The following is a 15166-nucleotide window of genomic DNA, read 5'->3' as shown; positions in this document are numbered from 1 at the left end:
TTCCACTCTCCAAGAGCAGGAAACCCGGAGCAGCCGGGCGCAGCGGGGCCGCGATGCAGCAGCAGCAGCAGCAGGAGTCGCCCCAGGGCAGCAGCGGCACCGGCAGCAGAGGCAGCAGCGGGCGGCGCTGAGCCGCCACCACCGCTACTGAGGAAGAAGCCGGCCCAGCTGCAGCCGCGTCCCAACGCCCGCGCCCCCGATCCCCGCGCCGCGACCTCGGCGCCCTGAACCCCACGCCCGATTCCGCCAACTTTCACGCTGCTTCGGCGGCTCGGCCCGGCTTGGCGCCAATGGGTGAGTGCAGGGGCCGCTCAATCCTTGTGTAGGGTCGGCGCGCCCATCCCAGGACCGCAGACCCGGGGAGGGCGCCCCGGAGCAGGGCCCCGAGAGTGACATCGCGCTGGGCGCCCTCCCTCGCCTTGCGCACCCCGACTCACTCTCACTTGCTTTAGTGTCCCCGCGGAGCCCGCGCACGGCACGGACAGGAGCCCGAGGGGGCCTGGGTAGAGAATCGCGGGGGCTGGCTCCTGGGTGGCTTGGGTTGAGGGATGCAGGGGGTGTGGTTGCCTTTTTCGGGTGGGCGGGGAGAGTTTTGTCTTTGCCATTTTTCTTACCAAAGCGCACCCTCCCTGCGCTGGGGACGCGGGTACCTGAATTTGGTGGGTTCCAGCCCTGTGCAGGGCAGGGCTCTTGGGGTTCTTGGTGCCTGTTCTGGCCCACGCTGAGAAGAACCTCGAATCTCGGGGTCTTTGGGGGAGGGTAAGATTGCCCTTATTGCCGGCTGATGCGGTGATGGAAGGTTAGGAAACGCCCCAGTACCGGGCCTGGCGGGCTGGCTGACCCAGGGTCCTGAGCTCTTCATGCAACCCCCACTTGTGTTTCCACCTCTCACTCTCTGCCTTTCTTCCCCCAGTCTGGCCCCTCTACATTCTGTGATCCTCAAAGGCTACTTACTTCCCATATCCTTCTCTAAGTCTGCAGGGCTGGGAACTGGAAATGGTGATCCAGTTTTTGATTTACCTAGAAAACATAATTTCCATGTAGGTAGCTAACATTAGGTCCTCTGGGTCCCATTTATTATAGACCTGACAGTGTGGGAACCACCTTACTGCCCAGAGGAGCCGACACTTCAGTGAGCAAAGGACTCGTGATTGCCTGATCTCTATTAAACGTTCGGTTTACCCAAGTCTTGCTGATGGCCAACCTCTGCTTTTTGTGCCTCTAACAGATTATTTTTGGGTGTTTCTAGGCCAAGCATAGCAGTCTGCACATTGTAAGTCATTGTAAAGTGAGACTTTTCTGTATTCAGGTAATAGGATCTTGGTGCACCAGCCAGAAAGGGTAGACAGGAGTCACAGGATGTTCATGCATACACAAGCACTGGAGGAGAGGTCTGACCCAGTAAGTTGTTGATCAGTGAAGTTCAAATCCCGTTTGTGATTGTTTACCAAAATGCCTTTCCCTTTTCAAAAGTGGTAGTGATCTCGTGGTCTCTCAACTTAGGTGTCACTTTTTCCACAGTGCCCTTTTCTGATGATCACACCACTCCACGTCTAAATGGGCTCCTTTCTCATATGACACTTTTTTTCACAGCAGTATTACCTATTCTAGTGTGTTTAATATTTATCTCCTCTACCTGGGCTCAGTGACCATCAGGACAGCATTGTGTTGTATGGTCTGCTCACAATTTTTTTTTTTAATGGCTGGTTCAGATCAGGCTTTAAATCAATATTGAATGGATGGATGGATGGCATGCAACCCTCCTACTCCATGGAAGACATGACATTTAATTCATATTCTTGTTTTGCTTTGCCTTGATTAAGTAGATTGAGTCCATTGGCCAAAGTAAAGATTTCTTTAAAACCCTTCCTTATAGGTCACTTTAGCAATGCACTGCTTTCTCCCGAGGTGATAGGAAATGCTATTGGGATCACCTTTTGGGATGGGTTGCTGAAAGAGTTACACACAAGAAGCAGTTGTCAGTTTGCATGGGCAGACTACGCTTTGTAGAGCTCAGTGGGAAGAGGATGGAGTCTCCTTTAAGAAGCAGCAGACCTGTTTATCATTGAGATCTAAACTGTTTGCATTCTTTAGACTCTCTTAAGAAAATGAGAGTGCTTCTGCAATTTATAGCCCTTTCCAGTATCATTTTGAAATTGTGGCCATTATGCAGCAATCAATTATTATTTATTTCAGAAGTTCATACATGGAGGCACCAAGAGCAAAATGAATGCCATTTAATTCATTATAATGTGCCTGAGTGGGATTTAAGGGATTTGTAGTAGTTTGTGGGTAAAAATCACCTGCTGTTTTCTAAAGAGTCCTTAGTGGTATATTTGCAATGAAGTACAGATATTTAATAATTGATTCTGTTTGTTTTCTAATAGAAAGGCCTAGTGGTGCTAGGATTCTGTGTGAGAGGGCATGAGAAAACACACACACACACACACACACACACACACACACACACACACTCACACTCCCTTTCTCCAAATCTCTCTGGTTTTCAGATTTATCTCAGTTATCAATTTGATGCTTTTGCTTGGCCTACTGATGATTTTTTTCTGGTGATGACGAACTTAATCAGATCATATCATGTAGTCCTTGATCTGGACACTAAGTGAAAGTCACAAAATCCCTAACCCTCAAATGAGGTTGGCTAGTTTTGCAGTGGTTTCTTACAGAACACTATGAACTTGCTGGGAGGGGCCTATGGTGCCAGACACAGGGAAAGCCTCTTATAATTAGAGCAGCGCAAGGACTGTGACCCAAATCTGGGAGTAGTGAAGGGTTTGCAAGCCAAGCAAATGACTTCTGTTGAAGGATTTCCAGAGTAACAACAAAGTTTGGGCAGCTCGGGGCAATGCTGTGTCTGTAGTAGACTATGCTGAGTGAGAGCTAGAACTGATACAATACAATGCCTTCTACAAACAAGTCTTGACTTAAACATGGAGAAAGGGCTCGCCCCTTTATTTTGCATAGCCCATGGCCAGAGCAAAAGCCAGGGTTTTGCTGGTTGCAGAGACCTTGGTTGTTTCCTGTTCAACTCCTCCAGTTACCTTGCATTACTCACATTCATTAACAATGCTTGTGTTTGTAATTTTTTGAAGTGTGCTCCCTGCAGTGATAAATATTCATCCATCTAGCCATCCATCTCATTATGTATTTATCTCCCGCTTTCTGCCAGGAAACAGGTACGTGTTACCTTTAGACCTGCCCGCTTAAACTTCTCAGTCTAGTGGAGGATGTGAGTGCAAGGGTTGTTGCAGTACGTAAGTAAAAGCTATAGTAAGTGTCCTGAAAGATGAGCAGAGGAATCTGCTTTAGGCTGGAGAGCAGGTGAGGATGATGTCTTTGAGGAGATTGTGAGTCACCCACGCTCCCTGGGGACACACCCAGGATTCAACAAGCTGAGTTTTCTTCTCCTTGTACACCATGAGGACCATGGGGCCTCTGTGCAAGAGGGTGTGAGAGAGGCTGACTTAGCTTTGTGCCTGTGTCAGGTGGTTTGGGAGCACTTAAAAGAGCCAGACATTGCTCTGGCTTGGATGCTGCCAGAGCTACTTCTGAGATTATTTTAAGAGATGTTTTCTCGAAGAGGGAAAAATTGGAGCCAGGCAAAATCTGGGGTTGGTATAAAAGCAGCAGGCACTCATGTTAGCAGTACTGGGGGATGTCTGCTCACATTTATGGTTTGGACAAAGTTCATGTTTTGTTTGTCTTCACACATGATTATGGGGTGGCTTTGTTTGTATCTTGTCCCATTCTGATCACAGTCTGGCCTTGCCTGATGCTGCTGCTCTGAGGGATTGTTGCTCCTGAACAGTACACCCAGACTGTGCACTCAGCCAGTTTCCCAATGGTAGGATCTCCTTTTCTGTTTCTCAGAGTTGACCTGAGAGGCGAGGAGCAAGGTTTTTTTTGTTGTTGTTGTTGTTGTTTTTTGGGGGGGGGAGGGATGTTCAATGACTACTACTTTACTATACTTTACTTTAGTCTTGGGCTTTTTGTTTCAACATTGAGAAAAATTGGGTAACTGGAATGCTATACCAGGGAAATCTATGGAATAATCCAGCTCAGGCTGCCAAGAACAAAGAGATCAGGTGCTACAGGAGAAAGGAAGAGCACCGGAAAACCCCGAATCCTTCCAGCTTTACAGGAGAGCCACTGGCCGTAGTTTTCAGAGGGCAGTACCTCGGGATACCTTGAGAGAAAGAAACTCTTCAGGAGTATCCCAGCAGTTCTGCAAATTCAGGAACTCTGGACAATGGGGTCCAACAATCAGCATTTGAATAAGTCCTCCAGGAGGTCCTTTTTGTTAATTTTTCATTTTTGATGCACATGTACCAGGATGGGCTCATGGAGGTTAGAGGAAAACTTGTGGGAACTGGTTCCCTCATTCCATCTTGCAGGCACCGGGGATGGCACTCAGGTGGTTGTGGCTGCCAGCAAGCCCCTTTACCTGCTGAGCCATGGGGTTCTGATACAAGGTCAAATATACAAGCTCCTTGCCTTTTAGATGATGCTTCTGGCTCATTGGAGTGCTTGAGGTACCCTGTCCCTAACAAGATGTTCTGGGCACTAGGCTATATGCATCTGGCCTGCTGGAAGTCACCTTTCCCTGCCTCCCATACTTGCATTAACTATTCCTTTTCCTGCTTTCTCCTGGCTCATTGGGAATTCATAATTAATCACTTTCTTCCTCCTTGAAGATTCTTTGTTTTTAAACTTTAGATTTTAAAAGACATCTGCTATAAATTTTTGAGTATGCCCCCCATATTTATATATTGAAAACTCAATCTCCCAATTAGTGTTAATGATATTTGGAGTTGGAGCCTTTGGGTTGGATGATGTAATGAGAGTGAGCCTCCATGATGGAATTAGTGGTTTTCTAGGAACAGGAAGAAATCCGTTTTGATGTCCTCCACCATGGTATGAAGCAACAAAACCGCCCTTAAGAGGAGCCAGGCAAACAGCAGTGCCATGTTCTTGGACTTACCGGCCTTTAGGAGAGTAAGCCAAGTGAAGTTCTCTTTATAAATTACTCATGCCAGGGTGTTTGGTTCCAGCCATGGGAAGCAGACTGGGAGGCCACCTTCCAAGTTCCACTTGGAGTTTACTGTTTTCATCTTTGCTCTTCACTGCTGTTCTTAAGACAGTCTTTTCCCGGTCCTGTACTTTTGCCATAGAGTCTGCTGCACCTTTGAGACTGACTGGCTCTGGTGCTGCCCCATAGTGTGCTGGAATCTGTTCATGCCACTGTAACTCACGAACAGTCAGTCTCCTCTTCACAAAACACACAAACACAGTCCTCAGAATCTTTGAACCTGGATTTACTTTTGAGTCTGTGAAGACTGGAACCCCTTTTCTTGGCTTCTTAGACACCCTGTTTACATACTCCCCATTTCTCCCACTGCTCTTGCAATCTCTAGTTGAGCCCTATGTATCTCTGGAATGGGCCCCATGTGCCTGCCCTCTGACAAATGCCTTAGAGCAGTGATTCTCAACCTGTAGGTCATGATCCCCTGGGAGTCACATTATGATTTTATGTACATATTTACATTACAACAGTAGTAAAATGGCAGTTATGAAGTAGCAATGAAATAGTTTTATGGACGGTTGAGAACCACTGCCATAGAGAATCTTCTGAAGTTTGGTAGCCACTCCAGACCTCCTCTTTCCACAAGTGTCCAGTCTTCTGAGTCTTGGCCCATATCGTTCCCTCCCTGGGGAGTGCATGGAACTCTTGTATGCTTTGTAGTTGCCCTGTATGAGTTTCCTGTTGCTGCTATAACAGGTTACTACGAAGCTAGTGGCTTAAAACAGCAGGTCCAAAGTTCAGAATGAGTTTTATCGGGTCACTATGAAGGTGTGGGAAGGGCTGCCTGCTTTCTGCAGGATGTTTTCTCATCTTGTCCCGCTTCCATTGGCTCTTGCACTGCCTAGGTTCCGAACTGCATCTTTCCCGACTCTGCTTTCCTATTGTCACGTCTGTCTTAGTCTGGCCCTACCCATTATAAAGACTGCTATTTCTTGAGCCACTTGAGAATCAGGATACCCTCCTCTTCTCAAGAGCTTTAACTTAATGACTCACAGGTTCTGAGGATTAGGACATGGGGGTTTTTGAGGAACCCATTATGTAATCTCCATACCCCTCATTCATCTTGTGAAGACTGCTCCAAAGATTACTGTACAATACTTCATCTTGTATGAAGTCTGTCATTTCCCATTGCCCCCCCTCAGCTCCACTGCCCTGGCTCATTGCCTGGCAAGTGCCATATGCTAATGAATGACTGAGTAACCCTTTCACCCAAGTGTGGTTACTACTTGTAATTCCTGAGACTGTGGACTGCCAGCAGTGTGTGCCTGTAGGTGGAGTTCTATACCTACTCCCACCCTGCTCTGGGGGCAAATTAAGTGGGCAAGGTCTGTTTGCAACAGCTCCTGGTGGCCTAAAGAGTAACACCTTATGTGTCACGTGGATTCATTGAAGAACTACAAGCTTCAAGATAGAAAATTCTCCCTGGCTCTGGGTCTCATTTCTCAGTCGTCTGAATTGAAATGCTGGATTATACCTTCCTGTCATGGCCTATTCCACTGGCTGATGAGGCTAAGGCTCACAGAGTTACAATGTGTGGCTCCCTAGCAGCAAGGGATGACTCCAGTATTGAGGAAACAGCCTCATCCAACTTCAAGGTTCTCTTTCAATGTCAAGCCTCCACTTCTCTAGTGGTTCTTAGTCTAGTCTCTTCCCCAGGAATGGAGAGAGAGAGAGAGAGAGAGAGAGAGAGAGAGAGAGTGTGTGTGTGTATTTATTTATTCATTTATCATTTATCATCTATTCATTTATTATGTATTCATTTATCCATTTATTATTAATTAATTTATTTATTTATGGTTCTGATGATTAAATCCAGAGCTTTAGGCTTCCTGGACAAGGGCTTTCCCACTGAGCTCTCCCCTAGCTCATTGTTTGAGACAAAGTTTCACTGTGTAGTCCAGGCTGGCCTGGAACTTGTTTAGTCAAGACTTGATTTCCGCTCCTCCCCCACTTCCCTAGGGCTAGGAGTGGAGGCCTGGACTACAACAGCTGCTTTCCAGTATGTTTTTAAAGACAGTGTTATTTCGATATACCATGGACTTTTCTGGTGTTTGACATATCATCCCATGATTAATTTCTAAATTTGTGGTAAATGTGTATAAGAAACTTAACTGTTTGATGTTTGAAATGTGGTAATACAAAAGCATATTCGTGGTGCTCTGCAACCATCACCACTACCTAGCTTTTCAACTGTTTTAAAGTTACTTCTCCAAAGTACTTCTCTAAAGTGAAGCTCAGAATCCTTGTCTTCTGGGGGCTCCTGGGTCTGCTAGGTACTTTAGAGAAAACTTGAAAGTCCAGGGCACCCAGTCGAGATTTCTTAAGAAAGACTGGGGGAAAGAATGATTTTGTTGTTTGGAAAATGCTTTGACCCTTGTTGCCTCTGGAAGACACTTCATTTTGTGTATCCTCTAGGTACCCTTCCCTAGTTACATCCATGTCATCCCAGGGCAGACATTTGGGTGTATTTGACATCTGGAAGCAGTTGGCATGACTTGCTTGGGTAGTAGCTTCCTTGGGAATCACTGGAGTTTATTGAGAATGCCTGAATCCTGGAAGACAACACTGTGATACCAAATTGATACCTAGAAACCACACATCCAGGGTCAATGGTAGTTGACAGTTTCTTCCCTGAAATTCCTTCCCATAGGAAAGCATCACTGGTTGATGATGAACACTTATCTGTCACCTTGCTCCTCGTGTTGTGTGGATACTTATCTTTTGGGCAGCTCTGTCTTTTTCATTAGGGATACTTAAACTAAATAGACTGTAGTTGGTGGCTTCTACCTTGGTGATAAACCATGGTTATATTTAGCCTTAGGAGGAAAGAAACAGTAATAATAAAACTCATGTGCTATTTGTTGAATGTTGAGTTGGCAAGCAAAGATCTTTGCTTATTTTTTTCTTCCAGTGGCCAGGAAAGTGGTGGGGCCACCCCAGGAGGCTAGTCTGTCCCCAGGTGCAGGGACAGAGTAGCAAGATGAAGAGCAGTTCCTCTTGCTACTCCCCCCCACCATCTTGGATTACATACTACAAATATTTTGATGCGCATTAATCACCCATTTTGCATAGCAAATTTAGGTCTTTAAGTACTGTAGAACAGTATGTATAGACAATTTAAATTACCATCTCCTTAAACATGAGCTCCTTCTACAGAGTGAGTTTCAAGACAGCCAAGGCTACACAGAGAAATCCTGTCTCAAAAAGCCACCCCAACCCCCCTCCCAAAACCCAAACCAACCAACAAACCAACAATAGCAACAGCAACATCCTTCAGCTCCTTACTGGTTGTGGCATGTAAACACCAACTCTTGTGGTTTTGCTATCATTTTTCTGGACTATTCTAGACTTGGAAGACTTGAAGCTCTATTCTAGTTCTGGTCCTCTGGGGCTATAGCAGTTTTATCCATCACCCGACACCTCCCTGCGCACTTGTAATTAGCTCAGTGTCCTGTTTAATCATTCCAGTTAGTTCTTTGATTATGTGTTTTGACATCCCGAAGCAGTTGGCATGAGTTGCTTGAGTAGTAGCTTCCTTGGGAATCACTGGGATTTGGACAAGATCTAGAAAGCCTTCTTGCTTTGCTGGCCCCTCCCCTTGGCCAGCTTCTTTATGATCTCCATTTTCTTCACCAGATAGTTTGGGAAGCTGCCTCTGCCTGAGCATTTTACAGACTGGCTGATGAGTGCAATTCATTTGACTTGAAAGGATTCATAAATGAAGTTTGCCTTTCTCCTACTTTGCTCATTAAAAAGAAACAAAATCGCCTTTTAAAACTTGATCAAAATGGAACAGTTAAATTACTTAACTAGACCCTTTGTTCTCAGTGAACTACTGTGTTTTGAGAGTTCTCACTCTACTGCCCAGACTGGTCTTGGAGCTCTAGGGCTCAAGGGATACCCTTGACTTGGACCACGATATGTGCTGACTTCAATACATTATTTCATGGAGAACATCAGTGAATTCCTTTGGATACCTAAGGCAGGTTGTGTTGAGTGTTTGTTAATGGATGGTGAGTTGGAGCTACTTTTGACCATGAGTAAACAACTGGAAGAAAGTCATATATTTTTGGAGGATCCTGGAAAGTGGGGTTGGGAGGGTGGGAATAGTCACCAGTTAAGAAACTGAGAGGGAGGAGCAGCTCACACACTGCTAATCCACTTGCTTGGTGTGGGGGCTGCAGGTGCTAGCTTAAGAACTTTCAAAAATATTATTATTATTATTGTTGTTGTTGTTGTTGTTGTTATTGTTGTTATTATTATTATTATTTTGTCTGGGATAATCTCTCATGTAGTTCAGGCTGGCTTCGAACTCACTCTGTAGTTGACAATGACCTTAACTTCCTGATCCTTTTGTCTCTACTTTCTAAGTGCTGGGATTGCAGATGTGCACTGCTTGGCTTCAAACTTAAAAAAATAATTTTATTTTATGTGTATGTATGAATGTTTGCATGTGTATATATTTGTGGACCACTTGTATGTCTGGTGCCTGCAGAGACCAGGAGACAGCATCTGATCCCTTGGAACTGGAGTTACAGATGGTTGTGAGCTGCTGTGTGGGTGCTGGGAAATGAACCTGGGTCCTCTGCAAGAGCAACCAGTGCTCTTAGCTGCCGAGCATCTCTCCAGCCCAACTGAATATTATTTTTAAAGCTATATTTTGGAATAGATTGCATATTCACAATATTCAGAATTCTAAAGGCAAAACTATGCAAGCATTTAAAGGCCTTTTTTTGGCTTTGGTGTCGGGGACTTGGTTTGAGGAGAACCTTGGTACATGAGACACTCAAGAAAACAACAGAAATGAAAGACTGTCTTCCAATTCCTGACTCTTCTCATAGGTTGTTGGTAGTTTGTTTCTGGAGTTTTCTTTCACAGGAGGTTTCATATGTATAGGTATGTAGTTATCTGCATCCCCCCCCCCATTTTTTAATGTCATAATTGATTCTATTGCATTTGTGGTTTTTGCCCCCTGGGGATGTGCTTTCCAATTCTGTGTTGAGTCCTGTCATTCATTCATCCGTAAAGTCATTCATTTGTCTTCGCTGTGGTAGCGACGGAGCCCAGGACACTGTATGTGCTGCACAAGTGCTCCCTTAGTCAGCTGCACCCTATTTGACAGGACATGGGACTTTTGCAAAAGTTCTCTGAGAGACTGTTGGAATCTCAAGTCTTAACTGTCTGTGCTCTTAACTGATAGAAACTTCATCCTGATTCTTAGCTCATCTAGGTCGAAGTTTTTAGTTGAGTTAAGAACTGTCTTTCCTCTTTCCCTGGGCATAAGTATGTGCACGTGTGGTGTGTGTGTACACCCAGAGCCCACTAATCTGAAAAACAGGGTATTTAGTCTCAGTTACAGGGTACTTTCATGCAATCCAAGGATACCTGCTGAGGGAGAGCGTGGAACGGAACTTCGGCGAGCAGTCCAATGGTCTCTCCTTCTTGTCCCCGTTCTGCTATGCATCGTGTTCACAGAGCGTACTGGAGTTTCCATGTACACATTTGGTTTGTTCTTAGTGCCAAATTTCTACTTGTGAATTCTGAGCCCTGGAGTCTGAATCCATCCCTACATGGGAGTGGTTGCTCCTAAGCCACGTGGAGACAGGGCGGGCAGTACCTAGTTCTAATCTTGTAAAGCTCGAGGATACCTACTGGGTGGCAGCCATATGACAGGTCCTGGAGGTGCTGGGACACATTGATGGCCCCAAAGTCCTGCCTTGAAGGATAGTACCTGGTGTGATGGGGTGCTTGTGGGGATGCCCTTGGGACAAGGCACTGTAAGAATGCTCACAGTCCATAATCTGGAATGTCTGGGAATGTCCTGTCTTTCTCTTAAAGAGGCTAATTATGAGAGGTGGTGTGGCCGCTCCTGTGATATGACCATCAATAGGGTCATACTCTTGAATCCTGTGTGTGTGTGTGTGTGTGTGTGTGTGTGTGTGTGTGTGTCCCTTTAGAGCACCAGTTTCTGGTTTTGAGTTGGTGGCACTTAAAAAGCATTTGGAGGCACTTGCCTGGGTTGGTGATAGCACTTCATGGGGGAAGGGTCCAGTTGTGCCATTGTCTGGTTTGTTTTAGGGAACCTGTGGGTTTTAAATGGAGGAAGAGATGAAGCTATTGTGAAAACAGCCATAACCTGCTGGGTTAACCCCCCCCCCCCAGGCGGCTATGAATTCAGGGACAGGGACCAAGGGACTCACCCATCATGCTTCCCTCTGGCTGTCTGCTTCTCCCCCTCCTGCCTTCTTCTCATACCCCACTTTCTCTGTTTCCTCACCTCCTCTCATCCCCTTATCTTTCTCTTTCCTCACTTCCTGTCCTCTCCCAGCACCCTCATGTCTGTCTTCCTCCATTCTTTTAAAATCTAGATCCTCTTCTCTTCTTCTCCTCTCCCTCCTGCCTCTGTCCCCTAGCTCCCTCTCTGTCCACTGACTTCCCACCCCACCTACCCTGCCACCGTTCCACACGCCTGTGCATCCTCTTAGCCCATCTTTGTGTTTAGTTTCTCCATTCTTCTCATTCTCTCTCTCCCCCTTTCCCTCCCATCTGGTCTTTAGCTCTCTTTCCCACATTTCTTTTTCTCCATGTCTCCCCTTCCCCAGTTTTTGGTTTTTTTCCGAGACAGGGATTTTCTGTGTAGTTTTGGTGACTGTCCTGGATCTTGTTCTGTAGACCAGGCTGGCCTCGAACTCACAGAGATCCGCCTGCCTCTGCCTTCCCAGTGCTGGGGGATTAAAGGCATGCGCCACCGCAGCCCAGCTCCCTTCCCCTGTTTTTAAGACAGCTTCTTACTTTTTATCCTCAGCTGGCCTGGACTTACTTCACAGTACTTCTGCGTCCATCTCCCAAGTGCTAGCATTACAGCTGTGTGCTATCACCCCAGCTTTCTACCCCCAGGGCTCTTCCTCTAACCCAGCTCTCTCCCTTGAAACCCTTCCCTCTCCCCATCCCCCCAACCCATTTGTCTCCTACACCCCCATCTCTCTCACATCCTGTTTTTTCCTTTAAACCATCTCTCATAGAGGATTCACATGTGCCTCAGATTTTCAACGGTACCATTATCTCTCTCTCTCTCTCTCTCTCTCTCTTTTTTTGTTCAGTCTTGGAGCCAATAAAAATATTGTTTATCTTTGTGGTCTAAAGTTAAGCTGGCCATATTCAGAAAGGTTGATGGGGGATGTGTGCTGTCCCTAGAGAAGAGGAAGCTTGGGGAGTATCCATCCTTTGCTCCCACAGACAGGGCTCCTCAAAGGGCAGGAAGAGCTGGGGAGGCGGACTGGTGTGAGGAGTCTCTTCCCAGTGGACAGTCAGCCAGCCAGGAGTCCATGGGAGCAGTGAAGTGCTGGCTGTCAGGGCTTTCTCAGAGGGGTGGGGTGGAGAGGGCTTCATCTCCTACTGAGGGCCTGGGAGAGTCTGTTTTATTCTGGCTCCAGTATTAGCTAACTTCAAAAGTTTTTTATTTATAAACAGATAATTGCTATATGTAGACATTAGAAAATATCAAACAGGAGAACTTCAATTAACCTTCAGTTAACCACCCATACAGTTCTTAATGCAATCTGTATCATTTTATTTTGCTATTTTTATTTAGAAGTATTTATTTATTTTTGTCAATATAGGAGGTGTGTGTGTGTGTGTGTGTGTGTGTGTGTGTGTGTGTGTGTGTGTGTATGTATGTATGTGCGTGCATGTGCGCTCGCAACGACAAGCTTGGGTACCTCGTTTTTGAGGAAGGATCTGTCTTTGCTCTAGATTTGCTGGCCTTGGAGGATTCTCTAGTCTCCACCTCCCATCTTGCCATAGGATCACAGACACATGTCACTGAGCCTGGCTTTGACATGGGTTCTGGAGATCCAGACTCAGGCTGTCATGTTTGCTCAGTGAGGATTCTTACCTGCTGAGCCATCTCTCAAGCACAGCAAGTATATTTCTTTTGGAGATTGTTAGTATATAATTATGGATATGTGTACATAATATGTACACACATATACATATTCATGTTTTCATTTAATTTCATAGTAATCTTCTAAGCTGATGTTTTTAGTAGCTGAATATTTGAGCTTATGTAACTTAATTTATGTAGCAATTTCTCTATCATCTAGCATTTAGATTGCTTTCATGATCTTTGTATTATAGGGATGCAATATTATCTCCCTTCTTAAGATTTGTGTTTATTCTTTAGTTATGTGTATGTCTATCTGTCTGCATGTAGGCATGTGTACATGTGTGCAGGTATCTGTGGAAGCATCAGATCACCTGGAACTGGAGTTATGGGAAGTTGTGGGCCACCTGACTTGGGTGCTGTGGAACCAAACTCAAATCCTCTACAAAACAGCAAACACTTAGCTACTGAGAAATCTCTCCAGTCCCTATATTTCCCCTTTTCCCCTTAAGGAAATGAAGTGGTAGGCAGCACAGCTTTTTATACCCATTTCTTGTATTCAAGTACTTCTCAACAATTGGAAGGGGCTATGTGGACAAGAACGTCTGCCTTCAGTCTTGAGGGTGTATCACCTGTGGCCTGGTAGGAGACTTGCTCTCCAGTGTTTTCTTATAGTTTTACTTCATGCTGTAGGACTTAGTGAGGAGAGGGGAGCAAATGAATTGTTCCACACCTCTAAAGGAAGCCGTGTAAGGCTTTCCCATCCGCACACCATTTGTACCATCTGCAGTGATTAACTGTTGATCTTCCCCAGTGGAAACAAACTCCCTGGGGTTTGCTTTCATCCCCTCCCTTTCTTTTTCCTTCTCTTCCTTCCTTGACTTTCACCACCTGACTGGTGTTTGCAGGAACTTTGTTTCCCAGAATCACAGAGCTTTGTGTCATCATCATCCATGCTTGGAAAATTAATGCTCAAAGCGGGGGAGTGGGGGGGCTGGGTGGTGGTGGTGGTGGTACACACCTGTAATCCCAACACTCAGGAGGCAGAGGCAGGAAGATCACAAATTTTGTGACAACCTGACATATGTAGAGAGACCTAAGCCCGTCCAAAAAAAAAAAAAAAACCAAACAAACAAAAAAACGTTCAGTAGTGGATGTTAGTCCAGCTTCAGCATGGACTACAGAATGAGACCAGTCACAAAACTAAAACAAACAAACAAAAAAACAGACAGACAGACAGAAAGCTTCAATCTTCAAAGAGCATCCAGATGAGTGACTGTAACTACCAGGACCTAGTCTGGAGAACCATCTCAAAGCCTTGCTCATTTTATATGTTTTATTAATGGACAACCTTATGTAAAGGATTTTTTTCCTTAGTCAGGTATCCACTAAATGTCAGCTTGCATACTTGATAAAAACGCTAGTTGAATATCCATGATGGCCTCCCAGGGGCAAGTTTCTGCGAAAGTTCTGAAATTCATAGATAGTAAAAAGCATTAGTATCTAGTGTGTGCCATATTTTCTCTCCTTATGTTACCTCATCAAATTCTAACTATAACTTGTGAATTTGTTGGGTAAACAGAGTAGTTAACTTGATACTGTTGTTTATTGGGATTCAATGAACAGACCTAAGTGGTTATTGGGTACTTGTTGAGTGTAAGATTGGGAACAGAGCGACTGGAAGACAGCCGAAATTTCACCCACAGGCACATTTTTGCTTAACTTTTCTTTTCCTAATTGGGAGGAGATTGTGGTGTGGTCATTTGAGGAACCACACAAACAGTGGTTGAAGCGAGGACCTTTGAGCAGATTCTACTTATCCAGAAAGAAGGAAAGCCCATCATATTTGAAGACAGTTTTCTGAACTTTAAACCAACTTCTGGCAGCTGCTACTCCTCCCAGTTGGAGATTCAAAGACTCAAAATAGGTTTGCTTAAATGACTAATGTTGAAGTTCCCCTCACAAGGAAACTATTTCCCGTGAACCCCTATTTTGCCTTAAACTTTTGATTATTTATTAGCATTTATTTCTTTTATCATGGTAAGTTATACAAAGTGTAAACTTACTGTTTTGGGTGCTGGGGAGGTGGCTTAAGGGGGTGGAAGTGCTTAGCCACATGATCCTTATGATCCAAGATCAATTCCTAGAACTCATCTGACAATATCCAGATGTGGTGGTGGTGT

The 15166-nt window shown here is 45.2% G+C and overlaps 1 protein-coding gene across 6 annotated transcripts in view; it reads left to right on the top strand.

The window, feature by feature from the left end:
* The window catches only part of Sh3kbp1 (SH3 domain containing kinase binding protein 1), a 333950-nt gene continuing 318784 nt past the window's right edge, over positions 1–15166 (top strand). For 4 of the 6 annotated variants that reach the window (XM_036174398.1, XM_036174396.1, XM_036174397.1 and 1 more), the window contains exon 1: positions 1–294. In XM_036174398.1, coding sequence (XP_036030291.1) covers positions 291–294 — 4 coding nt within the window. In that variant the 5' untranslated portion in view covers positions 1–290. The remainder of the gene's footprint in view (positions 295–15166) is intronic. The other 2 variants (XM_036174395.1, XM_036174393.1) reach the window with 2 other exon arrangements.

The sequence above is a fragment of the Onychomys torridus genome, chromosome X (genome assembly GCF_903995425.1).
Source record: "Onychomys torridus chromosome X, mOncTor1.1, whole genome shotgun sequence".
NCBI lineage: Eukaryota > Metazoa > Chordata > Mammalia > Rodentia > Cricetidae > Onychomys > Onychomys torridus.
The sequence above is the reverse complement of the archived record's forward strand: the minus strand, read 5'-3'. Positions and strand labels throughout refer to the sequence as shown.